A 25,375-nucleotide genomic window follows, 5' to 3' on the forward strand; every position below is an offset into this window, starting at 1 on the left:
CGAGCATACAACGTTGCATGCAGTCTTTCCCGGAATAAACGTGCCTGGACGCGTGTTCATTTACAGTACTCGGTAGTTTTCGACACATTTCCGCGCTTCGCGGCGGGGGCGAACGGGCGGGAGGGGAGGCTGATCAGCGTCAGGGGCGTATTGCGAGAAACGACAAAGACGGCGGCAATGCCCTTCCCGCTCTGCTTCCCTTCCTTTTTCTTCTTGTTCTTTTTCCTTTCCAGGAAGACGCGAGGCAAAGTATCTGATAAACCTTTTTGACTTGAAGATTGCCAAAGAAACCTGCCGGGCAAAAACCCTTGGCTTCTACGGACAGGCGGGCCGGCCAGGCTGCTTTCTCGGTTTCCCTATTTTGGGTTTTCGCACTCATATTTTTGCTTGCTTGCTTTTCAACCCTAAGGGGGGGGGGGGGGGGGGGGGGGGCACTTCAGCTCTCGGCAGTCCGCACGTACCTCCCCCGTCCAGTCCCCTGCAGCAAACTACACGGTGCCCTGAAGAACAATACAAAAGAAGGAGAATCAAATAGCTTCGGTTGCGCATCGTACTTGTAATTCTAATTTATTTCCCTTTGGTTCACTTCATCCCGCCCCCAGCCGAACCAGGTCCAGTGTTCCAGGAAGCAAAGACGCCTGAACGCCGTAACAATGCGAGCATCCCTCTGCCGGGGCCCTCCCATTCTCTTCCCAAGTGTTCTTTTACTTTTGTCCACTTCTCTCTGTCTCTCCCTCCCTCTCTCTCTCTCTCTGCCTCGACATCCATTGGTATCGTCAAGCGCGAGGGGAAAAGAGTATGTTCTCCCCCCCCCTCCTTTCCGCTGGCAGGTCTTTGGTAACTACATACGCGCGGGACACATGTGGGCCCCCCGCCAAACGCTCACCAGATTTTTAAAATCTTTCGTCGTCGTACTCCCTTCTTTCTTCCTTCGCGCGGCCGGCTGCTCGTACCCGCCTTGCCTTCCTGGGTTGCGTAGACCGTAGTGTGCTACGATCGCTCAAGCGTACGTGCGGGACAGGTTGCGGAGGTACCAGTCCACCAGCTTGCGGCCCACCTTAGCTTCCGAGATGTGAATGAGATCCTATGTGGCCGGGTTAGTGACGATTTCACGAGGGGGAAAAAAAGGGTTGAGGACTGGGGAACTACTTACACCCTGCATGGCGTAGTCCAGGTCGCTGATGTTGACGAGGTCGCCGTCGAGCAGGCTGGGGTGGTCGGTCCAGCGCAGCTGCTTGGTGCGCTGCTTGTTGACGAGGAGCCAGGAGCGGAGCTCGTCAGGCTTGACCTCGAGGAAGCCGGCCAGCTTGTTGAGGTCCATGGTGGTGTACAGGCGGAGGTAGGACTTGACGGTGGGGCTCCACATGTTGACCTTGACCTCCTCCATGAAGACGGCCAGGTGGTGCTCGACGGGGTCGACGTTGGACTCGGGGTTCTCAAAGTCGGGGGGCACGGGGGAGATGAACTTGGGGCAGGCGGAGCGGAAGAGCTCCTCGAAGATGGGCAGGGACTCGGGGCCGCCGCGCTGGAGCTTGAGGAGCTGGTCGCCGTACTTCTCGCGCAGAGCCGAGTGGATGGTGTCGTCGAGGCGGGTGGGGTGGAAGGCGACGCAGATGGCGATGAGGGCGTACATCTGGTCGTTCTTCTTCGTGATGGAGTCGTACTGGGCGTTCTTCTGGAAGTTCTTGGTACGGGAGACGTAGACCAGGATGTGGCTGAACATCTTGATGGCGTCGGCGTAGCGGTGCATCATCATGTAGGAGAAGCCGACGTAGTAGTACGTGGTGAAGTGGGCGGCCATGACGCGCGCGAACATGGCCTTCTTATTGAGCTCAATGTCGTCGAGCGTCTTGAGAGCGAGGCTGAAGTCGCCGAGCAGGCAGTGCACGCGCAACAAGCCGATGATGGAGAAGTAGCCCAGCATGCGGTACAGGTTCTTGTTGCCGTACTCGCCGGCGACGGCCATGGGGTCCTCGTTGCGGCGCATGGCGGCCAGCTGCTCGGTGATCTGGGAGCGCTGGATGAGCGAGTAGAGGACGTTGAGGACCGAGTAGCAGCCCCAGGTGTTGGGGTTCTCCTTAAGAACCTGCATCTCCTCCTCGTTGTTGCCCTGGCGGGCGATGCGCATGCGGTAGGAGGAGAAGGAGTTGAACTGGTAGATGAACTCGTCGATGACGTCCCACGCCCAGTAATACTACAGCACACACACACACACTGTTAGCTTTACGTTTTTTTTTTTCCCCATTTCCCCCATCATCGGCTATGCATTCGTCGTGACGGCAATTGTGACCTGATGTGGTGGGGGGAGGAGAAGAAGAAGGTGGGAATGGGAACGTACCGAGGGTGGCTCGAGGTCGACGGGACCCTCACTGTTCAGGATGAAGTGGAAAAGACTGCAGTACGAGTCGTAGCTCTGGAACTTGACCTCAAGGGGCGCGGAGAAGTCGAGGGGCTGGGCGGCGGCGGCGAGGCGCGACTGGATGTCGTCCGTCTGCTGGGCCATGGTGAGGGAGCTGGACTGCTCGAGGTCATCGCCGAGGTTGTCCTCGTACTGGACCTGCTCCTTGTAGTCGTTGACGAGGGCCTCCTCCTCGACGTCGCTGTCGTCGTCGATGGCGCGGGCGGGCCGCTCTCCGTTCTGGTAGCCGCTCATGATGGGTGGTCGGTGTGGGAGCGTGTGTATGTATGTGTGTGCGTGTGTGTGTGTGCGAGTGTGTGTGTGTGTGCGAGCCGGATCTATTTCCCGCTACGGAAGGAAATTATCGGATCCGAAAGGTAGGGGTGCGACTAGGCGAGCGTCGTGATGCCGTCAACTTTTGGTGTTGAGGACAGATGGGCGGGCGGTCGGTCGGGAAGGGGGGGGGGTTCGGTCGAAGGAGAGGGATTGGGTGGGGGTGGGTTTCTCGACGAAAAATTTCCTCTATTCTCCTCTGAGGGGGCGCGCGTTTGCTGAGGTATCGCAAAGTGAGCGCAAGTGGTTTTTTGCGATTAGGGTTCGGTTCCCAGTGGTTCCCCGTTAAGCCGATATGCGGTACGCGTGGTGAATGCGTCTAGGCGGTGTTTTGGCGGGGAATCATGCTGTACGTTTTTTTCCATTGTTTCTCGTGGCGGGGTAGAAACGCCGGGCCCGCTGAGGTAATTCACCCACCCTCGGTATGGTAAACGACGCGGGAGACGGGGAGACCAGCAAAGCTGCATATATACATATACATACACTATACAGAATTACTCATCCCTCATCGAAGCATCCAACCGCTTTGGGCTGACCTCGGGCCCCCATCTCCTTGATCTTGACATAGTTTGTTGGTTCTAGAGACAGAGAGAGAGTCATTGGCATATCCATGCAGAACTTCTTATAACGGTGGCGAATCACAGCGCTTCTTTCCTCTTTTCTTGACTCCCGTTCCATTTTCAACCCAGACCAGGCCAATATATTAGTCACAGGCCAGGACCAATCACCCGTGCCAAAGCAGCATCATCACCACCAGCGCCAGCGTCAACGTCAACGTCAATCTTCGCCTTGGAAAGCCTCTCCCACTCTTATCGGGCCCCTCCCTTACTCGAGCACTTGCGTTAAAGGCCTCGAGGGCTGCTCGGCGTCATCCATATCTGTCTGCATTGAAGCCTGCTCTTCCATCCACTTCCTCAGTTCTTCCATCTGGCATTTCCTTGTGTCCATACGTCTTTTGATACCCCCTTCAGCCCCGTCACCACCCTTCCTTGCTTTCTTTCCTTTCTTCCTCTCTTCACGCCACAACTGCCCATCATGCCTGTCGTCACCCCCGATAAGTTGGCTAGCCTCCAAAGGCATGCTGCTGATGTGCGAAATGTATGCTCTCCTCATCACACGTGTCTGCCTGTCGTCACTAACAAACACCCCTAGATCTGTATCCTGGCCCACGTAGACCATGGCAAGACGTCCCTAACAGACGCCCTCTTGGCTACAAACGGCATCATCTCCCCCAAGCTCGCCGGCAAGATCCGCTACCTCGATTCGCGGCCCGACGAGCAGCTGCGCGGCATCACCATGGAATCCTCCGCCATCTCTCTTTACTTCTCCATGCTGCGCCGCTCCGCCCCGGACGCCGAGCCCGAGGCTAAGGAGTACCTCATCAACCTCATCGACTCGCCTGGCCACATCGACTTCAGCAGCGAGGTCTCGACCGCGTCGCGCCTGTGCGACGGCGCTGTCGTCCTCGTCGACGCTGTCGAGGGCGTCTGCAGTCAGACCGTCACTGTCTTGAGACAGACGTGGACGGAGAAGCTCAAGCCCCTCCTCGTCATCAACAAGATCGACCGCCTTGTCACCGAACTCAAGATGTCCCCCGCCGAGGCCTACACGCACCTCAGCAAGATCCTCGAACAGGTTAACGCCGTGCTGGGCAGCTTCTTCCAGGGTGAGCGCATGGAGGAGGACCTCAACTGGCGCGAGCGCATGGAAGAGCGCGTCCAAGCCGCCGCCGCCAGGGAGGCGGGCGCGGATTCGACGACGACGACGGATTCGGGCGACTTGCAGTTCCAGGAGAGGGACGACGAGGACCTCTACTTTGCGCCGGAGAAGAACAACGTCATCTTTAGTAGCGCCATCGACGGCTGGGCCTTTACCGTCAGACAGTTTGCGAGCTTGTACGAGAAGAAGCTCGGCATCAAGAGGGGCACGATGGAGAAGGTGCTCTGGGGCAGCTTCTACCTCGATCCCAAGACCAAGAAGATCCTGGGCCAGAAACATCTTAAGGGGAGGAACCTGAAGCCCATGTTCGTCCAGCTGGTGCTGGAGCCCATCTGGACCGTCTACCAGGCCACCGTCGGCGGCGATCAGGGCCGGGGCGACCCGGCGTTGCTGGAGAAGATCACAAAGTCCCTCGGGCTCACCATCCCACCGCACATCATGCGCTCCAGGGACCCCCGGCTGCTCCTGACGACCGTCTTTTCGTCCTGGCTCCCGCTGTCGACGGCGATGCTGGTCTCCGTTATCGAGTCCCTCCCGTCACCGCCGGTAGCGCAGGCCGAGCGGTTGCCCGAGATGCTCGAGCACGTCCCCGGCGCGGGCTCCGTCGATGATGTGATCAAGAACGCCATGGTGTCCTTCAAGACGGGCCCGTCGGACCCCGTCGTCGCGTACGTTAGCAAGATGGTCTCCGTGCCCGAGAGCGAGCTGCCCCACAACAAACGCAAGCCCGGCCAGCTGACGGCTGACGAGGCGAGGGAGCTCGCGCGGAAGAAGCGCGCGGAGGCGGCGCGCGCCCAGGCCGCGGCCCCGTCCGGCGCCAACGGCGTCAACGACCTTGCGACGGCCCTCGAGGAGGTCAACTTGGACGGCTACGCCCCCGAGCACGAGGAGAAGGAGGTTGACCCGGAGCATCTCATCGGCTTCGCGCGCATGTACTCCGGCACCCTCTCCGTCGGCGACTCCCTTTGGGTCATCCCGCCCAAGTGGTCCCCCTCGAACCCCGGCGCCAACCCGCAGCCGAAGCAGATCACCGTCACGGCGCTCTACATGCTCATGGGCCGCAACCTCGAGTCTCTCGAGTCGGTTCCCGCGGGCGTCGTCTTCGGCATCGGCGGCCTCGAGGGCCACCTGCTCAAGAATGGCACCCTGTGCAGCAAGCTCGAAGGCGCCGTCAACCTCGCGGGCGTCGCCAATCTCGGCAAGCCCATAGTCCGCGTCGCCCTCGAGCCCGTCAACCCGGCCGACCTCGACAAGATGATCCACGGCCTGCGGCTGCTCGTCCAGTCCGACCCCTGCGCCGAGTACGAGCAGTTCAGCAGCGGCGAGCACGTCCTCCTGACCGCCGGCGAGCTGCACCTCGAGCGCTGCCTGACGGACCTCAAGGAGCGCTTCGCCCGCTGCGACATCCAGGCCGGCGCCCCCATCGTCCCCTACCGCGAGACCATCGTCCGCGCCGAGGAGATGCGGCCCCCGGCCAACAAGGAGCTCGGCCGCGGTGTCGTCGTCGGCACCACGTCCTCCAAGCAGGTCTCCATCCGTCTCCAGGTCCGCCCCCTGCCCGCCGATGCCGTCGACTTCCTCCTCAAGAACGCCGACGTCGTCAAGCGCATGTACTCGGACCGCACCGCCGCCTCGCATGGCGACGCGTCGGAGGAGCACTCCCCCGAATCCGGCGCCGCCAGCGACGCCGCCAATGGCGAGGAGAAGATCGACATCGATACCGACTTGACGGCCGCCAAGACCATGTCACTCGACAACTTCAAGCGCGACCTCCAGGCGGCCCTCGAGTCCACCCGCGGCGGCCGCGAGCACTTCAAGTCGGCCGTCGACCGCATCGCCTCCTTCGGCCCCCGCCGCACGGGTCCCAACCTGCTCATCGACGCGACCAAGGAGGGCCTCCTCACGAAGCTTTTCTCGCCCGCCGCCGCCGCCGCGGCGGCGCCCCAGGCCGACGAGGCCCTCCGCCCCGTCCACGTCGCAGACAAGATCCCCTACGCCTTCCAGCTCGCGACGGCCCAGGGCCCGCTCTGCCACGAGCCGGTGCAGGGCATCGCCGTCTTCGTCGAGGACGTCGTGATCAACGCGACCGAGGACGAGCCCACGGCCGCGACGGCGCGCGACCGCCTCCCGCGCCTCACGGGCGAGGTCATCAAGACCTTTACGGCGTCCCTGCGCGCCGGCATGCTCGACTGGTCGCCGCGGCTGATGCTGGCCATGTACAGCGTCGAGATCCAGGCGTCCACCGAGGTCCTCGGCCGCGTCTACGACGTGCTCACGCGCCGCCGCGGCCGCGTCCTCTCCGAGGCCATGAAGGAGGGCACGCCCTTCTTCACCATCCAATCCGTCCTCCCCGTCGCCGAGTCCTTCGGCTTCGCCGACGAGATGCGCAAGCGCACCAGCGGCGCCGCCCAGCCCCAGCTCATCTTCGCCGGCTACGAGGTCCTCGACGAGGACCCCTTCTGGGTGCCCTTCACCGAGGACGACCTCGAGGACCTCGGCGAGCTGGCGGACAAGGAGAACGTCGCCAAGCGGTACATGGACGGCGTGCGGAGGAAGAAGGGGCTGCTGGTCGAGGGGAGGAACGTCGCGAGAGACGCGGAGAAGCAGAAGACGCTGAAGAGGTAAAGGTAGATCGGCGTAATGATGTTGCGGGGGATAAAGTTGGAGCGTTAGAAAACCTGTGGGTTAGAGAGTAGGAGCGCGTACAACATGGCTCTTCTTTTCTTTTTCTTTTCTTTTTTTTCTTTTTCTTTTTTTTAAATGGGGAATGGAAAATATCTGGCAGCACAATCAATTCTAGCTGGCCGCGATTCAAACCAGCGCCTCATGAGAATGCATGATGCCTGTCGGTATACATGGAATCACTAAGCGGCACCCTCTCACGACACTGCTCGCTCGCTCGCTCGCCGCACGACACAACGGGATACTCGTACTATTTTCGATTCATTCACTCTCGCCTATCCTCTATTTTGGTGCACCTGACCAAGGCGCGCGGGGGGGGAAGGGGGGCTGGTGAGCTCGTCACCGCGAAAATTACCCACGACCGCCAACGAGCTTAGCCGGCACATCGACAGAAAAAGAAATAAAAAAGGGAAGAGAAAAGAAACAACAAAAATACGCATCCCTCCGCCTTCATGTTGTTTGCCCCGTCCCATCGCCGGAGCTTCTGCTCGCCTTCATTCTTTTTTGGTATCGGAAGGTGGGGGAGAAAAGAGTGAGACAAAAGCGGAGGGGGAAAAAGATTCATCTCGCAAAGAAAGCCATCCACAAAAAACACACAAGAGGGTTGGTTTCTGAATGAAGAAGTGAGGAGTCGGGAGCGCCGGGCAAGAAGTCATCAGTCATCGAACAAGCGTCCATACATCTTTTTAGTAAGAAATAAAAAAGTCCATCAACTCTGGGAGCGAGTCATCATCTATCGTTGCACTAGGCGTCGCGTTCCGCCGACAAGGGAGGGGGTGGATGGGAGAAAGCCGAGAGTGATAGTAGTAGTAGTAAGCTTTGGTTGAAATTTGTGTGGATTCCCTATGCTCCCCTTTTATCACTGGGAGCAGAAAAATCCTGGCCGAGAGGTTTCGCTGATCTTTGAGACCCCCCTTTTTTCCGGATGAGGTTCCGAGTACAGCAGAGGGGAGAGAACAAAGGAAATGAGAGAGGACAATGAGAAAGGAGAGAAAAAAGAGAAGGAAAAAAAAACATGGTCATGAGCCCCTTTCCTTCCGACATCCATGAGCCGCCCAACTTTTTTTTAGTAACCACTTCGCAAACTCCGATGAATGCGTGCGAGAATGCGCGCCTTCTCCAGTCGTCGAGAGTCGAGGAGACGTTGCCTTGCCCTCAATGGTAAGCCATTGGAAGCGAAGACCGCAGAGGGTGCCGAGTTAAAAGGAAAGGCGTTTTTTTCTTCAGCGAATCCGTAACGAGCCGGGTTTAGTTCGTTGGAGGGAAGCAAAGTGTCGAAAAAGAAGATAATCATGCCCTTCAAGCCCCAATTAAGCGGTTCGTGGCGTAAATTCGTTCGTCACAATCGTATTCGGAGTCATCTGGGTATATGTGACGAGAAACATCGTCTAGGCCGCGCATACATACACGCGGGCGCATCTTCTCGCTGACAAATGCCGACCCAACCCCACCGGGTCCGGCTGGACGCTGAATCATGATCGGACTGCGCACGCCCGCCCTCTAGGCGGAGCCCCGCGGGCCGACGTTGCGACGGCCCTTGTTAGGGACCGTGGTCCAACCGTCGTCTTCGACAGGCGCAGAAGAGTCGGCAGGCTCGGCGGACGGAGAACCAGGTGACTGCTTCTCGGCGGGAGGGCCGTTGGAGCGGGGAGCACGGCCACCCTCGCGGCCACCCTCACGTCCGCCCTCGAATCGACCGCCGCCGCGGGCTCCACCGCGACCACCGCGAGGTCCAGTCGGGGGGCCACGAGGAGGTCCAGCGGATCTCCAGCTGTTAGCCTCAGAAGCGCGAGACTTGGGCGCCTCCTTGGGCTCCCGAGGCTCCCTGGATCGGATGGGCACCTTCTGCTCGTCGGAACCGCTGGTTTCCTTGGCGGCTTCGCCTTCCTGCGCAGCCTGCTCCTTGGGGGCCTCCTCAGCCTCCTTGTTCTCGCCGTTGGCGGCGGCGGCAGCCTCGCGCTGAGCCTTCTCCTCGGCCTCCTTAGCAGCAGCCTCCTTGGCGAGACGGCGCTCTTCTTTGGCCTTCTCCTCAGCCTCACGCTTCTCCTTCAGCTGTTGCTGCTTCTTCTCCTCAATCAGACGCTCCTTCGCGGCAGTGTCGATAGGACGGGCGGCACCAAAGGGGCTGGCCTTGGAGTCGGCTGCGGAGGAGGACATGGCGTCGGGAGCCTCGGATACGGTACGCTTGGCCAGGTTCAACTTGGGACGGCCAACGGGAGCCGCAGGAGCAGCGGCAGGGGAAGAGGGGGCCTCGCTGCCGTCGCGAGAGTGGCTGGCGGACTTGCCGGAGGCGTCGGGGCGCATGCTGGATCTCCACTGATTGTCCTTTTCGGCAGCGGTGGGGACGCGCTCAGGGCGGGGAGGGCGAGAGTCCTGGCGGGGGCCCTGGCCTTCACCCCAAGCGGCGGGAGACTCACGGCGGTCGCGGAACTCACGGGGTCCGTCGTTGGTGCGGGGACGGCTGCCTTCGCGGGAGCCAGTCTCCCTGGGAGCAACGGGAGAGAGGGGGCCTCTGCGCTCCCAGTTGCCGAAGTCACGGACCTTGCCGTCATCCTCGCGGGGTTCACGGGGCTCGCGAGGTCCACGACGCTCGCCGAATTCAGAGGGGCGACGGTCGTTGCCGCCACGTCCAGGCAGGTCGGGCAAAGGCCCCTTGCGAGACCAGTCGCTGAAGTCGCGGTTGGACTCGCCGCCACGGTCGCCGCCACGGGCTGATGTCATGTCAGCAGCTGTAAGGGCATTCGTTCAACGAGGATTACTTACGAGGATCGGCAACCTTGATTCTGATAGCACGTCCCTGGAAAGTCTGGCCATCCAGAGTCAGAGCCTGCTTCAGTCCCTCGAGATCCTTGAACTCGGCGTAGGCGAAACCCTTGGGGCGCTGCTGCTCGCGGTCCTCGATGATGCGGACGCTGACGATATCGCAACCCTCGAAGAACTCATTGACGGTCTCCTCGGTAGCATCGTACGACAGGTTGCCGAGGTGGGCGGTATAAGGGGGCCTCTCGGGAAGCTTCTGAGGAAGGTTTTCGCGAATGGAAGAGTAGCCGCCGTAGTCTCCTGCGCAACGGTTAGATGAATGCCAGCTGCGTTCGTCTGAACTGTGAACTCACTTCGCTCGGAACGGTCGCCGCCGGCGCCGGCACCGCTGCTACCCCAGCCACCTTGGCTGGGACGGTAGCCAGCGCGTTCGGGGGCAGGCAGAGCCTGAGTGCCTGCAAGCACACGTCAGTGGAAAGAAAATTCGGGGCAAGTAATTGGACCGTGGAGCAGTGGCGTACCGGCTATAGAACTGTTAGCACAACTTTGGAAACAAAGTCTGGCAACGGCAGAAACTCACTGAACGTATCCTCGACCTCATCAGCCCACGATCCTCCGTAGCCTGCCGGATGTCAGTCCATGTCCACGATGTGCGCAGCAATACAGTCGGGTCGATAAAGGACCGACTGTGCGGCGGGCGGGGGTCTCTGCAAGGAGACGGTCGTCGGGGACGGGGAGGGGTTGCGACTGACTTGAGTCCTGGAGGAAGTCACCAAGCGCCATCTTCACCTGCTCCTTCTTCTTGGGCGCTATGATGACACGGGTTAGTCTTTGTCCGGCTTTCGGGTGGGGCAATCCATTCCGCGACAGAAGGGTAAGGGCGGTACGAACCCATGATTGCGGTGTTGAGGCGGCTTCGCGCGTCGAATATGATCGATGCGCGATGCGGGGAGTTGGTAGGGGAACCGAACGGTGCGGCTATTCGCTAAGGGTGCGGAGAGAGAGAGAGAGAGGAGGGGGAGAGGGCGAGGGAAGAGGTTGGATCTCCGAGGGATATTCCGTAGGGTGAGATGTCGGAGTGAAGATGTGCACCGAAGGTGTAGTACGTCGTCGGGTTGGCGATACGTCAGAGTATATGCGATAGACTTGTATGGCCCAGCTTGCGGTGGTTTGCTGGGGCTGGAGTCTTTGGAGGAAAGGTCGAAGTTTTACCCGCGCAGAGCAGGAAAAGGCAGAAGGGTAGATTCAAAGTTTGTGAGGGTTGGATAATTTTCCAGGAGTGGGAGGCACTAGCCCCGCTGTGGCTAGCTTGGATTTTTCTACCTAGCGCCCCGCCAAAGACGCTCGGGCCAGCTAGGCCGGGAAAACCCGTGATTGAACAATCCCATCAACTGGAGAGGGGCTTCCGGGGGGGGCCAACTGGCTGCTCAAGTGCTGGTGACTTCACCTGCCAGTGGACTCGGCGCTCAGCGTTCAGCGCCTCGTCAGTGGCTCGCCCCTCTATGCCATCCATCCCCCGCCCTCCCAACTCAACCCCTCCCCAGCTCAGCCTCCTACCCCCAGTACCTACTTGTAGGTACGTACCGCAGCAAGAACACCTTTCCCACTGAGATGGAAGTTCAAGGTCATCAGCAGAAAAGAACGAGAGGGAGAAAAGAAAAGAAAAAAAAAAGGGCAACAATGTTTCGATTCCCCCACCTTCCATGCATCTACCAGGTATGCACGCTTTTGAAACTGCACGAAACACATTTCATATGCGATGCCACCTCGCTTGCTTGTTCTCGCCCCGATTGATGCATGTGCTGCCTCGACGACAGCTTCCCGACTGCATCCATTTGTACGACCCCAGTAGTCCCTTTGTTATTCCAACGACATCTCGCTGCACCCTGCCGCCGCAATCACAATGGCAGATGATACGAGGAATGGCGCGATGGAACAGCAATCCCGGCCTCGTCGTGGCCTGCTGCCGCCTGGTTTGGTTGACCTTATGGGTCCGCCCCTGAAAGTTGGCGCCTTGACTGGTGAGTGAGATGCCGGAGAAAGACAACGTGAGACTTGCCCTCCAAGTGTCACCTCAACCGGTATGGCTATCAGCATCATGGCTAACGCGCCTGTCGCAGGTTCCATTGGCATGTTCAGTGGCATCGCCGCCGGCATTGTCCGCGACACCACACCAGCGCTGTTCGCTCTGGCATCCGGCATCCAATGGTTCGCCCTCGGCTCAAGTTATTGGCGTAAGTGGCCTCTCAAAATCTCATTCTCTAGGACGTTGCGCTGACCTGTCTCGTTAGTCTCGAGGACAGTAGTGATGAGCGCGTGGGGTGGTGAAGAGAAGCTCTCCAACTCCTCCAAGGCTCAGGCGAGTGCTATTGCGGGAGGTACGGCAGGCATGGTCGGGGGTTTGATCCGTAAGTCTCTTATTCCAACGGATCTCCCATCAGATCTAACGCTGCGCAGGTGGTCCGAGAAACATCGTGCCCGGCGTTATAGTCTTTTCGCTTATTGGAGGAACCGGCCAGGCGTTCTACAACAGTTTGCAGGGCCGGCCCGAGGTTACCGAAAAGAAGAAGAGTTTCTTCGATTCGACCTGGAGTCCTCTGAAGAAACTCTCGGATGACGAGTACCGTGAGATGATCGACGAGAAGATGCTCAAGATCGATGCCGAGATCGCTCTCATCGACGATAAGATTGCCGAGTTGCGCGCAGCAAAGGCGGCCAACCCCCCGCCGCCTCGTCAGGACGTAACACAACCCCCGGCGTCCAGGAGTTAGGCTGGTAGATGTTCGTCCCCCCTGTATAAAATCATTTCACCATCGTATTAGTATCATGTACCAACAAGCATATACTGCACTTCAAAGACATCTGGAAGTTATTTGAGCGCTTCTTCGCTTCAAGTCTCACGCCTCTCTCCAAAACCTATTACCGTATTGTATAAGTGCGTCACCTACTCTCCTTCTTCCACTCATATGAAGCAGAACGATCGGCTTGTGAACTTGTTCCCAGCCTTCAATGATATTCTCCCATCATATTGGGGCAGTACGCTCAGCACGATACCACTCAGCATCTGACCTGTCAACCCTTGCACCTATGTTATGTGGAGTTCTTCGCCTCGGACCAAGGGGACCTAGATTGAAGCCCGCCGTTGTTTCCACATAACTATGAGCGCGTACCAGACAGCGAGGAGCTAGTAAAGGGCGGACGATTTACCAGTAATTTTGCATGACAAGAGCTCCAAGCGCCATGTTGTATGGAGCTCCGCATTAAGGAATAGGACTTCTATGCCGCGATGATATGAACCTTGGCTTTTTGGTGTTTCCCAATATTGGCAAGCTTCCCCCGTACAGTTAGGATGGCCCAACTTTTCAGAGAGCATAATGCAGATCTCGACAGACCATAGTTGGTTTTTTTCCTTTCTCGAGGAATGGATGCAGCCTATGGATCCCCTCCATGGTAACGACCAGATCGCTTTTCTAGCACCGGACTCACCGGCTTCTGGCCATGTCAGGTTGTCATTCAGGTTGACATGGAATGCAGGAGCGAACCGTTTCCGCATAATGTAGAAAAACGAACCACCTACAACGAAGTCGGGACTTACTCTAGCACCTGCCCACGTCCTCAGCCTCAATGTCTCCTTGCCACAGTAATGCCAGATGCTGACCTGAGAGTCCCAGAGAGCAGATTATATTCCCTGGGTCCATTTGGCCCCAAGCCGATTATTTTCAAGTTTTTCCTAGATACAAAACGAAGCTCTGGATGCGACCTCATGTCCACTTGGGTATGCCCCAGACGATCTTCAGTCCAAGGAAATATTTCAGCACAAGAACCGACTCGCGTTTCACTTTGGGTGTCGAAACAGGAGTAGATCCGTACTTGTTCGAGAGGTAAGTCAGCTTTTAAACCCATGTCGAAGGACTGGAAGAGAAGCTCGCAACGTCGGTAATTGAGACATGAGAGATAGAAAAAGGTAGCTGATACGTTGACATGGTTCACCGAGTTAATGCTGGAGACACGGATTTTCAACCAGTCAGAGGCGTGTTTGGACATCCTCAGTACTCCCAGGGCAGGTAGCCGAGGAACGACCAGGCATGAGCTTGTATATCACATACTACGTAAGGGTGAAGGTATTAGTGTAGTTTGAAGACTACAGAACAGAACAGACGCGGGAGGGGTGTCCGACCTTCTCCTGGTCCCTGCACACAATCCATGCCCCTTGCCCGGCTTATCTCGCCCACCGAGACAATATCTGAGCTTTCTGTCCATGAAGGGAGGCGAGAATTTGGATCTGGCAAATCCGAAGCCATGGGAAGAGGCTACGGGAGGGCCGGGGGATGATTGATACCTGGGTCGGGGGAGAGGGGAAGCGGCGCATGCTGCACGTGCTAGCTAGAGTAGCCCTAGAGTAGCCATAGCTTCGGCGCCACATCATCCCATCCAATACAATTGTGCAGTGAGCAAAGGGAGCACGGTCCTTTGGTGCTAGTGATGCTGATGCAAGTAATTGTTGAATGATGAATCCCCAATCCCGACGAGAGCTGTAGGTAGGTACGGATATTAGTAGGTACGGAAAGGGAGTCAATGTCGTGCAGGGGTACGTACCGCGGCGAAAGTTATGGGATGACAAAAGTGTGGACACCTGGCAGCTAGAGACCCGCAGTTAAATGAGCAAATGGCCAATTGAAAGCGACGAGGGCCAGAAGAGATCAAGCATTCCCTTCGTGCCAGGGTAGGAATTAATCGAGAGTGATGGAATGCCATGCGTTGGCGCCGGAGCTGGAACGGCTGGTAATTGAACGCGCACCGACGACATGTATCTCCTCACCGAGGAGCAATGACGTGGTACTTGATATCGGCGATGACCAACCACTAAGGGGGGTGGGCTTCCTATTGGTGATTGTCATTTCCACCCGCGAAATTCCCCAACTGCCCTGTTCCTGGATTCCGCCGCTCCGTCCCTTTTTTATTTTTATTTTTTTTAACACTCCCAAGCCGAGCCTCCCGTGATTCTCTCCTGTTCTGTCTTTCCTTGTCCCTATTCCGTTTAGGCTGTTGTCTTGGCAATCAATCTTCTTGTCTCTCTACAGATACCTACCTTCGTTATTCTTGTTGAAACAAATCCAAACTGGCAACGGCCGTCTGTTGATCGCTACGTGGGCTCTGGCATTCTGCCCTCGCCAACGCCGTTATCTTTCCATTGAACAGCCTGTTATATTATAGATTGGACCTCTCTCACCCTCTTTGTCCAATTATCTCGGCCATCCGAAATTCCCTCCATCCGACCAATACCACCTTGCGCGCGCACACACACCTACACACACGCTCGCTCTCTCACCCACCCCCCTCTCCCCCCTCCCCCCGCTGAGGAATCCTGTACTGTAACCTTACGAATCCCTCCCTTCTGTCCAGGCATACTGCGTAAGAGCCGACAGCAGCCCCCAAGGAGCAGTAGAGTGATTGCAGGGTTCTGTATGGAAAGTCACCTCCACCTCGTGCCAAGAGATCAGTAAGAAAGAACAGACCGCAGACGGACAAGGGGCTCAGACGAAACGACGACGTCCTCTCACCTTTCCAACTGCGTCACTACTCTGCAAGAGCTGCACCTCCGATCCGCCAGCCGTTTTCCCGCCAGATCCTCCAAACACGCACAACCACACACTTGGGACACACAACCGCCCGCCCACACTCGACTTCCGGTCCGTTCGTCCCTTTGCCCCAACGGAACGCATACTCCGCACCGCACCGTATTGCCGCCATTATTGTGTTTTCTTCTTCTTCTGTGGTATATTAAACTACACGCCACACGCTCTTATCATCACGACGCTCGATCCCCACGAACCGCCGATAGTATTTGTCTCTCCCTTCCTATCGACCGGCCAACAAGGGATCTGATCGGCATCCCACTTACTTTCACCTTCCGCTGTTCCTGCGAACCTTCCACGCGACACTTTCAACTTATCCTCGCAGCCGACCGCTCGCGCTAGTAATACACACCTTGTCGACTCTGCACCGCGCGGGCGCCGAACTCTGCTGCACCAAGCCGAGTGTACACCACTTTGTTAATCACCCGCTCGCAAACACACCCAAAGACCGGTTCTCGACGACATGGCGCGCTCGGATCGTTGGAAGCGGAAGTAAACGTCCGGGATACCACAGAGATCCGCTTCTCTCTAGGCAAGTCGCCCTGCTTTACTTTGCCTCGCCCTTCTGTTCCGCTAGCTCCGGTTCACTCCTCCCGTATCCACTCCGTTTAGAGCCCTTTTGGACTAATATCGTGCTGTTGTTGGCGGTGGTACAGATAGCGAAGCGATCGATCGCGCAAGTCGTTTGCGGCCTCACTATGGCTCTGCTCAACCCGACCTTCATCTTCGGCGTCGTCGTCCTGCTCTACCTGTCCTCCTTTATTCTCTTCGCCGTCGTCCGAATCCTTACCGGCGTATCTATACAGAGAATAGGCTATTTCTCCCTCCGCCGGCTCGCGTACACGCCACGAGATGGGTGCAAGATCGAGGTTCGCGGCCTGGGGCTCAACATTCACCGTCCAACCTTTGCCCAGCCCACATGGTTGAGCGTCGTTATCAGCGAGCTGACCGTCACGGTCGACATTGGCGAGCTCGAGGGAAAGAAGAGCGAGGATAGTTCCACCGACTCGGACAGCACCGATGCGGAGGAAACTGAGACTGAGGCCCAGGCCCCCGAACAGCCAAAGGTGCCACTGCTACGTCGGAACGGCGGCCCTCCGCCTCGGAGCCAGGCCTGGAAACATCTTATGAAGCTGAAGGACCGGATCAAGAGGGCCCATCGCAAGCTCAACTGGCTGCGCATGGTCGACGTCGTCGCGACCAATTCCACGATCAAGGTCGTTGACGTGGGCGATGTGCAGTTCGGAAGCTTGACCGTCGCCGTCGACACGCGGCGCAAGATGGTAGACCGCGCACGCTTCTTCTTCCAGTCTCGGACCGACAGGAACAAGCAGAAACAGCGCCAGGCCGAGTGGATAATGACATTGCGCAGCGTTCTTTTCACACCGCAGGGCAAGGAATCCCTCGAAATCCTCGACAACGCGACGCTGAATATTCACGGATTTTTGTACGAAGCGCTCGACGGGCTGAGAGATGCTGCCATCGCGCTCAAGCTGGGTCGTGTCCATATACCTTACGACGACGTCCGGATCTGCGCCGATAGACTCAAGCAATGCAAGATGGCCGCGCGCTCATCCACACTGCTGGACGAGCCAGCCGACGTGTTCATGGACAAGGTCATACACGAGGTCGCCCAGCCGGGCAGCACAGACCAAGAACTGATCCAGACGGTATCTGATTCGAAGGAATTCATCAGCTCGATCCTGAGGGGCGTTAAGGAGGTCCAGTTCGCCGTCAGTTTTATCGGCATGACGAAGAAGGTGGAGTCCGTCAAGCCCAGTGCCAAGCCCGTCATGCTGAATGCTTCCATGAAAGAAGTCGGCATCGACTTGCACCGCCTGGACCCCAAGTCCCCTTCCCACAGAATGTACTTCCCGTCCAAGGACATCGCTCACGAGGCTCTCGCCGCAGCGTTGTCCATCTCTGTCGGCGTCGACGACGGCGACGGCAAGCCGGAGAGGCTGATCTACATCCCAATGGCAACAACCACCGTCAAGACAACATTGCCCTCCAAGACGGTCGAGATGACGCAGGACGTGGGGGCCGAGGAGAGGAATGCAAACATCCTCTTCGCTAATTCCGTAGTAACATCTCCTTCGGTGGACCTCGACCCTCATCACCTGCCGCTCATTGTCGCCATGCTAAAGCCCAAGTCCTCGAAAAGGCCACGCCTCAACCACCATCCGCGTCATATGCTCATTTCGAGGCTATTACCCAAGGCTAATATCAAGTTTACCATGCACGAGCCAGTCCTCCGCGTAACTCTCCCGGCTGTGGACCAACACGCCGCTTCTGACGATTTTGATTTGATTATATCTTCTATTTCGTCGGTTTCGCTCGACATGGAGTCGTTCCACTCCTCTGTGGAAGATCTACACTATTCACTTGCGTCGACCATGAGAGTGCAGTCCCACGAGCTGTACTACCAAACGTCGTCGAGCAATCGATTCGACTTGATAAAAACCGAGTCTTTCGAGTTGAAAGTGCAACTCAGTGCGACCCCGGACGTCCATGTTGTTGCATCGGGCAATTTGCAGACCTCCTCCATCAAGATGGTGCGACCTGAGATCACCGACGGTCTCAGACAGATTGTGCGACAGCTGAGGATGAATGCGCAACCAGAGAAGCGCCCTAACCGACACACGTCCGCTAAGCAGCAGAACTTCCTGCGCGCAATGCCATCTTGGCTTCTGCAGCTCCAGCTCCAAGCATCGGATTTTAGCATCGAGATTGCCGGCATCGACGAAGACATTTCCGATGACACCCGTGGTGTATCTCTGCAGCTCGACGAGTTCTCCGCCGAGTACCGCGCGCAGAGGCTGGATGGGCTTCAACGACGACCGTCACGGCGGAGAGCTAACAGTCGCACCGTGGCCCCTGACTCGGACCTGCTCAGGAGCCCTATCTCACCGCCGCCCAGAAAGAAGCAGCAAGCCCACGGTGACGGGCGGAGAGTCGCGTTCCACGTCAGAGGTTTGGAGGCTTACATCGTCGAATCCGAAGACAGGGTCGAACTGGAACCTTTTGTCAACATGCCGCGGTTCGAGGTAGCTTTCCAGGCTTTGAGTGACCAGCAAGGCCCGGTTTTCCACATCCATGCCGGAATTCGTACTGTTCTCCTGCAATACTCCCTTTTCCGCCATTACTCAGTCGGTGTGGCTATCATGATCTTGCGGAAAGCCTTCATGAGGTCTAGTCAGGATATCAGCTCACCGCCCATGTCGCCAACGAGCCCGCGGAAGGAGACCAGCGACTTGCTTTCGCCTCCGATGTCGCCAGAGTCGCCTTTTATCGACATGAGCGAGTACTCGACGGGCACGCCGGAGCTGATAGCAATTGATCTCAAGGCGGCTCTTGTGCAAGTCAAGGCTGAGCTGCCTAACGATCCTCAGTTGATGCTGCAAGTTTACGGGGTCGAGGCCGGCCGACATAGATGGACCGCGCCTTACTTAATGTCGAAGCTCGTTCGTGTTTATGTCAAACCCCCCAGGATGCGAACCACATGGGCCAGGATGATCAGCATCAAGGGCGGCAGGGTTGATTACCGCAAGTCTCGGCGGAAGCTTCCTAACGGCGGCTACCACGAGGACAAGATGATCGACGTGAACTCTGACGCCATAAGGTTCGCTGTACCTCACGAGGTTCAGGTTAACAAGATATCGGATAACGTTATCAATACCCTGAAGTCGGTTAAGCAACTTCATCATCGCTTCAAAACCGGCACAAATGAGTACATCCTTGACAAAGCCCCGGGTGATCCCAAGAACGTACCCAAGGTGTCTGTCCGAACACACTCACTGCTCTTCGAGCTTGAGGACGGTGCGTTCGAGTGGAAGCTCGGAATGATCTATCGCGCAGGTAGAGTCGAGCAGATGCAGCGACTTGCTCGAGAGGAAGCTTTTGAGGTCAAAAAGAAAAAGGTCCGCGATCAAGAGTCAAGAAGAGAGTCGGGCAAACTGCGAGCTCGTTCTCTCTTCCACCGTGGGCGGCAGCAGAACGGAGCTTCGTGGGCCCGGAGCCAAAGTGCAGACGGAAGAAGACCCCGTTCCGATGAGCGCTTACGAGGCAGAGCACCGAGATATGACCCTGACGGCGGAGGCCTCGGTCTCACAGGTTCAGCCTCAGTAGCGGAGCAGGAGGCACGGGCACGGCTGGATGCTTACAACGCGCAGAGCTGGAAGAAGCGCATCGACCGGTTCTACGTCACGGCAAAGAACGGCATGAAGGAAATCCGCGGTCTCTTCTGGGGTCCTGATCAGCTCCCCGACGATCTGGAGGACACGGAGAATATTCTCGAGGTGCCCCAACGGCCCGCACTCATGTCCGCACTCATCACCGATCTCCAGTTCGTTATCGACAAGCCGACCTTCGCGATGAAAGACTTACCAGACTTCATACACTCCGTCGGAAAAGGGATGCCCAAGGATATGAAGTATGGGTTGCTTGTTCCAATGCATGTGTCGATCGACCTTGGCGAGGCCAGGATTTCCCTGCGCGACTACCCGCTTCCCCTTATACACATACCCGGCTTGAAGGCGGGCCAGTCGACAAGGCTCCCGGCCATGTCCCTGAAAACAAACTTTGTGATAGCAGAAGAGTTTCGTGGGATGGAGTCTACGCGCCGTATCAAGGTCAACATCGTCCCGCCCCGAAACCTCGAGGCTGGCGGCAGCGACGAAGGCGATTTTGCCATTGACGTCCGCCGCACAATTGGACCAGTCAAGTCATACTCGAACATGCGCATTGAAATCAACACAGCTCTGCCGACAAGAATTACCTGGGGCCCAGCCTACCAGCCGGCCATTCAAGACATGATGATGGTCATTGAGTCTTTTACCAAACCCCAAGTCGATCTTTCCGAAAGAGTTGGTTTCTGGGACAAGATACGCCTCAACTTCCATTCCAGGATACACGTGGCGTGGAGGGGCGACGGCGACATGCATCTTGCGCTCAAAGGAACGCGCGATCCCTACTGCGTGACTGGCAATGGCGCAGGCTTTCTGATGTGCTGGCGCAATGACGTCAAATGGAACATCAATGCCGACGACGATCCAAAGCGATTCATGACTGTCGACTCTGGCGAATACGTCTTGGCAATCCCCGACTACAGCCACCAGGTCCGAGAGGCTGCGAGGCGAACAGGTGAAGATGAAAGCCTCGTGGGCGAAGACAATTACAAGTCCGGGGCATCCTTCAAGAAAGTGGTGATGAAGCTCTCCGGCAAGGTGCAGTGGATGACCGGCCTCGTTTTCGAACGCGCAATCCAGGATGGGCAACGCAGCTTTGAGTTCCGACCGCATTACGACGTTGTACTGCGGGCTCCTCATCATGTCAAGCCCGAGGACCAGCCGTACGATGCCTTCCGTGGATTCAGAAGTCAGCACATCCATCTGTCAATCGCAGTCAGAGCCCCCGTGGACCGTGACTGGATGGCGGACAACGTAGAGTCGTCAAGGAGCTACAACACGGTCCATTGTACGCCTCGTTTCTTCACCCACTTCTTTGCCTGGTGGTCCCTCTTTGGCGGCGCTATGGCGTTGCCCATCCGTCAAGGATCACTCTGGCCAGGCCGGGAGCGAAACAGCAAGAAGTTCGGCAAGCATCTCTCCACCATCAAGTATAATCTTTTGCTGGCACCTCTGTTCCTCAGTCACATCTATAAGCATAAGGATGCCGAAGATGCTACCGACAGTGGTGTTTCCGCGACAGGCCTCAAGGTCCGTTTCGACAGCTTCATGTTGGACCTGCACCAGAGGCGCGAGGAGTTCAACACACGAGACCGCGGTCGCAAAACTAAGGGAAAGACAAGCGGTATCAAGCTTCACGCGGCCCAGCTCGACCTAGCAGCAGCTGATGTCCGCGCCGTTTCGGCAAGTATACGGGGCACAACGACGGAAGCCATCAAGAAGGGTACTATGGCCGACCTGACTTCAAATCAGCAGGAGGACAGTGCTGATCTTTCGCGTTTTACCATTCCCGACAACGACTTGAGTTGGATCGACATGGACGACTTTGTAGAACTGGACTGGATTTTGCCAACGGAGCCCAACCCCGATACGAAGATTCTCCCCCTTGCGTTTGCGCCTCGTCTCACCTACTTCCGGCAAACGGATATCGGCGGTGTCATTGCAGGCGACCCGGACCGCAGAAGCCCCTTCGGTGACGAGCCGACTCATTTCTGCATCATGAGCCATGATGACGATCCTCGTCGAGTCCAGGCACAGCTCATTCAGGAACGCCTGGAGCAGCTGGAAGTCCAAATCGAGAACTACGGCAGAAGTCTCGGAGACGCCGAACTTAAAGTTGTGCGCGACGATGCAAAAGACCCCAAACTCGTCGCCGCCTTCGAAAGCCTGCAGCAGCAAGGCGCCATTCTGCAGAGGAAGAAGGCTTACCTGCAGAACATGCTCCGTCAGATGAATAACAAGTCGCCCATAGCCGGCAGCAGCATGTTTAAGCGGCGGGAGAACGGTGGCGGCGGCGGCGGCAAGTCCGAAGAGTCTGTCGAGCTCGAGCAGGACAACTCCTTGACGATACCTTCCGGCGCAGAATTTGAGAGTGACTTCAACAACCGATTCGTCATTCACAACCTGCATTTTAAGTGGAACAACACCCTTCGAAACATTGTTCTTCGATACATACACCAGGTCAGCCAGCGGAGAGGTTTCGTCTACTACTTATCTCGGCCCGCGGTCAAATTTATACTGGATATCGTAGAGGAGCAGTACAAGGCCAAACAGAACCCCAAGCCGGCTGGTAAGAACAGAACCCCCACGGGGGGTGCCACAGCCGGCACTTCTCCCGATCTCGATGCTGCAGAGCGCGAGTTTAAGCAAGACATTGAGGATCGCATCAAGGATATTCTAAAAGACGGCAAAAAATATGTTGACGCTGGCGGGGAAGACGATGATGATGTCCCCAATTTGCCGATCGAAGACTTGTCGAGCGGTATTTCAGACGAGTTCACGCCACAAAACAGCTACCACGTTCGACTCATTGCTCCGCAAATCCAGCTGCAGAGCGACAAGAATAAGAAGAACGTGGTCATCCTCACGTCGAAGGGCATGGAACTCAAGGTTGTCGAGGTCATGGACAAGAAGAGACTTGCAGACGTGGTCAGCGGTCTCGTGCAGCGAAGATTCCTCGTCAATATGGATAGCACTCAGTTCTTCGTCACTCATCAATCGTACTTCTCGGACATCGTCACGACCTATGCCGGCAGTCGATACGGGACCCCTGCCACGTCGTCGTGGCCGCCGTGGGTTCCCATGGAAGTAATGTTCGATTTCGAGACTGATCCTTTCGGCTTCAACCGCGTGGTGCAGAAGACCTCGGCCATGCTTCGTTACGAGAAGTACAACACTCTGCGTCTGAAATATAATGACGAGGTCAATACCGACGGCGCCGGCGATTCGTCGCAGCCGAGCAACGAGAGGAAGATGGACAACCTCTGGGTTGAGTTCCCACACGCCAGAGCTCTTTGCAACTCTGGCGATTACTACGCCATGTACGTCATTGTACTGGATTTACTCATGTACAATGAGCCTCTCGAAAAGACGCGAAGCGAGCGCCTGGAGAAGATTATGCTGGCCTCGGACTTCAGCGATCTGAGCGGCACGCCGGAGATGGTGGAGAAACTACAAGAGCGCATCCGCCAACTGCAAGACATCAAGTCCCACTTCCAGATCTATTCCAAGTACTTGGATGAGCAGGGCTGGGAGGACCGACTTCTTCTCGAACGGGACTTGGCAGCCTGCGAGGATGAGCTGTTCTTCATGATGAAGGCTATCACGTCTTCGCAGCGCAGGTACGAAACGAACTCTGACAGCAACGCCCTCTTGAAGTGGAGCATCATTGCACGAGACACGGTTTGGCATATGCTCCGAGACAACAAGGAGCCACTCGTCGAGCTGCAGCTCAAGGACGTGGAATACGACCGGACTGATAATGCGGACGGGTCGCACATCAACTTGATCAGAGTCGGCAAGGTCTTTGGACTGAACCTTCTTCCCGACGCCATGTATCCAGAAATCATTGCACCTTACGTCGATGGCGACAAGGGCGCGGCCGACTTGGGCAACCAGGAAATGATCCGAGTCTACTGGTACATGCTTGAAGCTATCGCCGGCATCCCCGTCATGGACCATTTCGAAGTCAACCTGTTTCCGATGAAGATCCAACTCGAGCGTGAGGTGGGCAAGCGGATCTTTGAGTACATCTTCCCCGGCATCGATGGCGAGAACAAGGCCAAGAACGATTCGCCGTTCATGCTGAAGCACATTCCCACGGAAGACGACGAGGAAGACGACGACTCGCTGTCCGGGTCTGGCCGCCTTACTGCTAGCGACAAGGATGGGTTCAACACCAGGCCAGGCTCCCTTGAGCTGCGTCTTCACCCAACGCTGAATTCAGACTCCCCCACCAAGTCGATCAGCAGCAAAAAGTCTCTCACAGTCAACACTGGCGAAGGCCAAGGTCACACATTCCGCCTCTTCCGATCCGTTGGCACCGGCAAGACCATGTCAAAGAAGCCTTCATACGAGTCGCTCAAGTCAACGAAGGAACCTCGCCCTGGGATCGGCCGTACATCGACCGGCTTCTCCTCAAAAGAAAGTACGGCCGCCAGCGATGGCAAGAAGTCGCGTTTCGGCCTGCGCAAGGAGTCCAAGACAGAAGAGGCTAAGCCGTCCGATGACCTTACTAAGATGATGTCGCGTGCGAGCAACTACATGACATTTGCGCACATCAAGATGCCATCGGTGGTGTTGTGCCTCAGCTACAAGGGCAAGGATAACCGCAACGTCGAGGACGTGCATGACTTTGTCTTCCGCATGCCGGCGGTCGAGTGGCGCAACAAGACGTGGTCTAACCTAGATCTCGCTCTCGCTCTCAAGAAGGCAGTTATCAAAGCTCTCATCTCGCATACGGGCGCGATCATTGGTAACAAGTTCAAACACCGGCCAAGCGGCGCACAAACCAGCAAACTTCGGGAACTGGCGACCGGCTCCTCTCTTACGGCACCGGCGCCTTCGTCATCGTCACAGCACGACGCCGAAAGCATCAACAACAGCGACGATTCGTCAAGCTTGTTCGGCAACTCGCCGGTAGACTACTCCCGGTCGCCCCCCCGCTCCTACCACGGCAGTTCGGGTAGTAGTATTCCGATGCCGCGATCCACAAGCAGAAGCTCCAGTATCGCCAGTAGCCGCTCGCAACAGACCGGCGGATCGAGCAACCAACAGCCCACTATACCCAGCTTCCTCATGATGACGCCGCCGACGCCGTTAGACAGCCGTGCGTCAACACAAAGCGTCGGCTTCGAGCTGCTGCGCCCCACTTCCAGGAGCAGCTTGGCGCCGTTCGACCAGGCCGGCGGCGGAACTATAAGATCTCTGTCGCGGTCGGGGGCGAGCGCGGAACCGGGCGACCGTCGAAGGACGGCGGGGAGCGGGTTCCTCCGCGACAAGCTCAACCAACTCACACATCGCAAGCGCGACGCAGCTCAGAAGGAGGGCAGCCAGAAGCAAGAGAACAAGAGGGAGGAGACGCCGGAGGGTGAGGAGGACCCGAACAACGCCGACCCCGACAGCCCCAAGAGCTCGAAACGGTTCTCTGGGGTGAGCAGCCGGGTCAAGACGGGATAGTAGGAACGAACGAGGCCTTGGCAGTGAACATTCAGGGCCGGTAATCAAACCAGTGCGAGGGAATCAATAAAAAATCAGGGGGAAGGGGGGGCGGGGGGTGGGGGACTCAAGCATGCGGCGCCGGGTTTATAGAATAGGGCTCACCACGGGGCGGGAACAGGGAGGTAAACATTTGGATTCGTTCGTTTTGCTGTGTTTTGTTT

The 25,375-nt window shown here is 57.2% G+C and overlaps 6 protein-coding genes across 6 annotated transcripts; 4 read left to right on the forward strand and 2 right to left on the reverse strand.

Moving 5' to 3' along the window:
- The first annotated feature begins 420 nt into the window (after positions 1-420).
- LY79DRAFT_202914 (uncharacterized protein) lies at positions 421-1,035 on the forward strand. The gene has a single exon (XM_060551469.1). The coding sequence runs from the start codon at positions 654-656 to the stop codon at positions 984-986; it is 333 nt and encodes a 110-aa protein (XP_060419567.1). The 5' UTR covers positions 421-653; the 3' UTR covers positions 987-1,035.
- On the reverse strand, positions 731-2,979 carry LY79DRAFT_536368 (RNA polymerase I-associated factor PAF67). Its single transcript, XM_060556591.1, has 3 exons — positions 2,339-2,979; positions 1,154-2,194; positions 731-1,084 (listed from the first exon to the last, which is right to left on the reverse strand). The coding sequence occupies exons 1-3, from the start codon at positions 2,651-2,653 to the stop codon at positions 1,001-1,003; spliced, it is 1,440 nt and encodes a 479-aa protein (XP_060419568.1). The 5' UTR covers positions 2,654-2,979; the 3' UTR covers positions 731-1,000.
- Positions 2,980-3,766: 787 nt separating this feature from the next.
- Positions 3,767-7,075, forward strand: LY79DRAFT_505354 (elongation factor Tu GTP binding domain-containing protein; the record flags this gene model as incomplete). The annotated part of the gene is made up of 3 exons (XM_060553615.1): positions 3,767-3,829; positions 3,884-6,096; positions 6,133-7,075. The coding sequence occupies 3 exons, from the start codon at positions 3,767-3,769 to the stop codon at positions 7,073-7,075; spliced, it is 3,219 nt and encodes a 1,072-aa protein (XP_060419569.1).
- A 1,557-nt stretch (positions 7,076-8,632) lies between these two features.
- Positions 8,633-10,787, reverse strand: LY79DRAFT_586429 (uncharacterized protein; the record flags this gene model as incomplete). Its single annotated transcript, XM_060560637.1, has 6 exons — positions 8,633-9,843; positions 9,896-10,192; positions 10,246-10,347; positions 10,473-10,514; positions 10,645-10,701; positions 10,784-10,787. The coding sequence occupies 6 exons, from the start codon at positions 10,785-10,787 to the stop codon at positions 8,633-8,635; spliced, it is 1,713 nt and encodes a 570-aa protein (XP_060419570.1).
- Positions 10,788-11,696: 909 nt separating this feature from the next.
- LY79DRAFT_203055 (uncharacterized protein) lies at positions 11,697-12,786 on the forward strand. Its single transcript, XM_060551471.1, has 4 exons — positions 11,697-11,913; positions 12,013-12,126; positions 12,184-12,300; positions 12,350-12,786. Exons 1-4 carry the CDS (start codon positions 11,796-11,798, stop codon positions 12,661-12,663), a joined length of 663 nt encoding a protein of 220 aa, XP_060419571.1. The 5' UTR covers positions 11,697-11,795; the 3' UTR covers positions 12,664-12,786.
- Positions 12,787-16,226: 3,440 nt separating this feature from the next.
- LY79DRAFT_505307 (mitochondrial protein from FMP27-domain-containing protein) lies at positions 16,227-25,172 on the forward strand (the record flags this gene model as incomplete). Its single annotated transcript, XM_060553607.1, has 1 exon — positions 16,227-25,172. One exon carries the CDS (start codon positions 16,227-16,229, stop codon positions 25,170-25,172), a length of 8,946 nt encoding a protein of 2,981 aa, XP_060419572.1.
- Between the last annotated feature and the right edge of the window lie 203 nt (positions 25,173-25,375).

This window comes from Colletotrichum navitas, assembly GCF_030913465.1.
Source record: "Colletotrichum navitas strain CBS 125086 chromosome Unknown LY79scaffold_3, whole genome shotgun sequence".
NCBI classification, from domain to species: Eukaryota; Fungi; Ascomycota; class Sordariomycetes; order Glomerellales; family Glomerellaceae; genus Colletotrichum; species Colletotrichum navitas.

Excerpts from the sequence above, each read along its gene's own strand:
- LY79DRAFT_202914 (XM_060551469.1), top strand. The coding sequence starts at position 654 with ATGCGAGCATCCCTCTGCCGGGGCCCTCCCATTCTCTTCCCAAGTGTT.
- LY79DRAFT_536368 (XM_060556591.1), bottom strand. The coding sequence starts at position 2,653 with ATGAGCGGCTACCAGAACGGAGAGCGGCCCGCCCGCGCCATCGACGAC. Across the intron at positions 2,195-2,338 it reads TCGACCTCGAGCCACCCTCG|TATTACTGGGCGTGGGACGT; the intron begins GTACGTTCCCAT and ends TGTGTGCTGTAG. Across the intron at positions 1,085-1,153 it reads TGGACTACGCCATGCAGGGT|GATCTCATTCACATCTCGGA; the intron begins GTAAGTAGTTCC and ends CCGGCCACATAG.
- LY79DRAFT_203055 (XM_060551471.1), top strand. The coding sequence starts at position 11,796 with ATGGCAGATGATACGAGGAATGGCGCGATGGAACAGCAATCCCGGCCT. Across the intron at positions 11,914-12,012 it reads GAAAGTTGGCGCCTTGACTG|GTTCCATTGGCATGTTCAGT; the intron begins GTGAGTGAGATG and ends CGCCTGTCGCAG. Across the intron at positions 12,127-12,183 it reads CCTCGGCTCAAGTTATTGGC|TCTCGAGGACAGTAGTGATG; the intron begins GTAAGTGGCCTC and ends CTGTCTCGTTAG.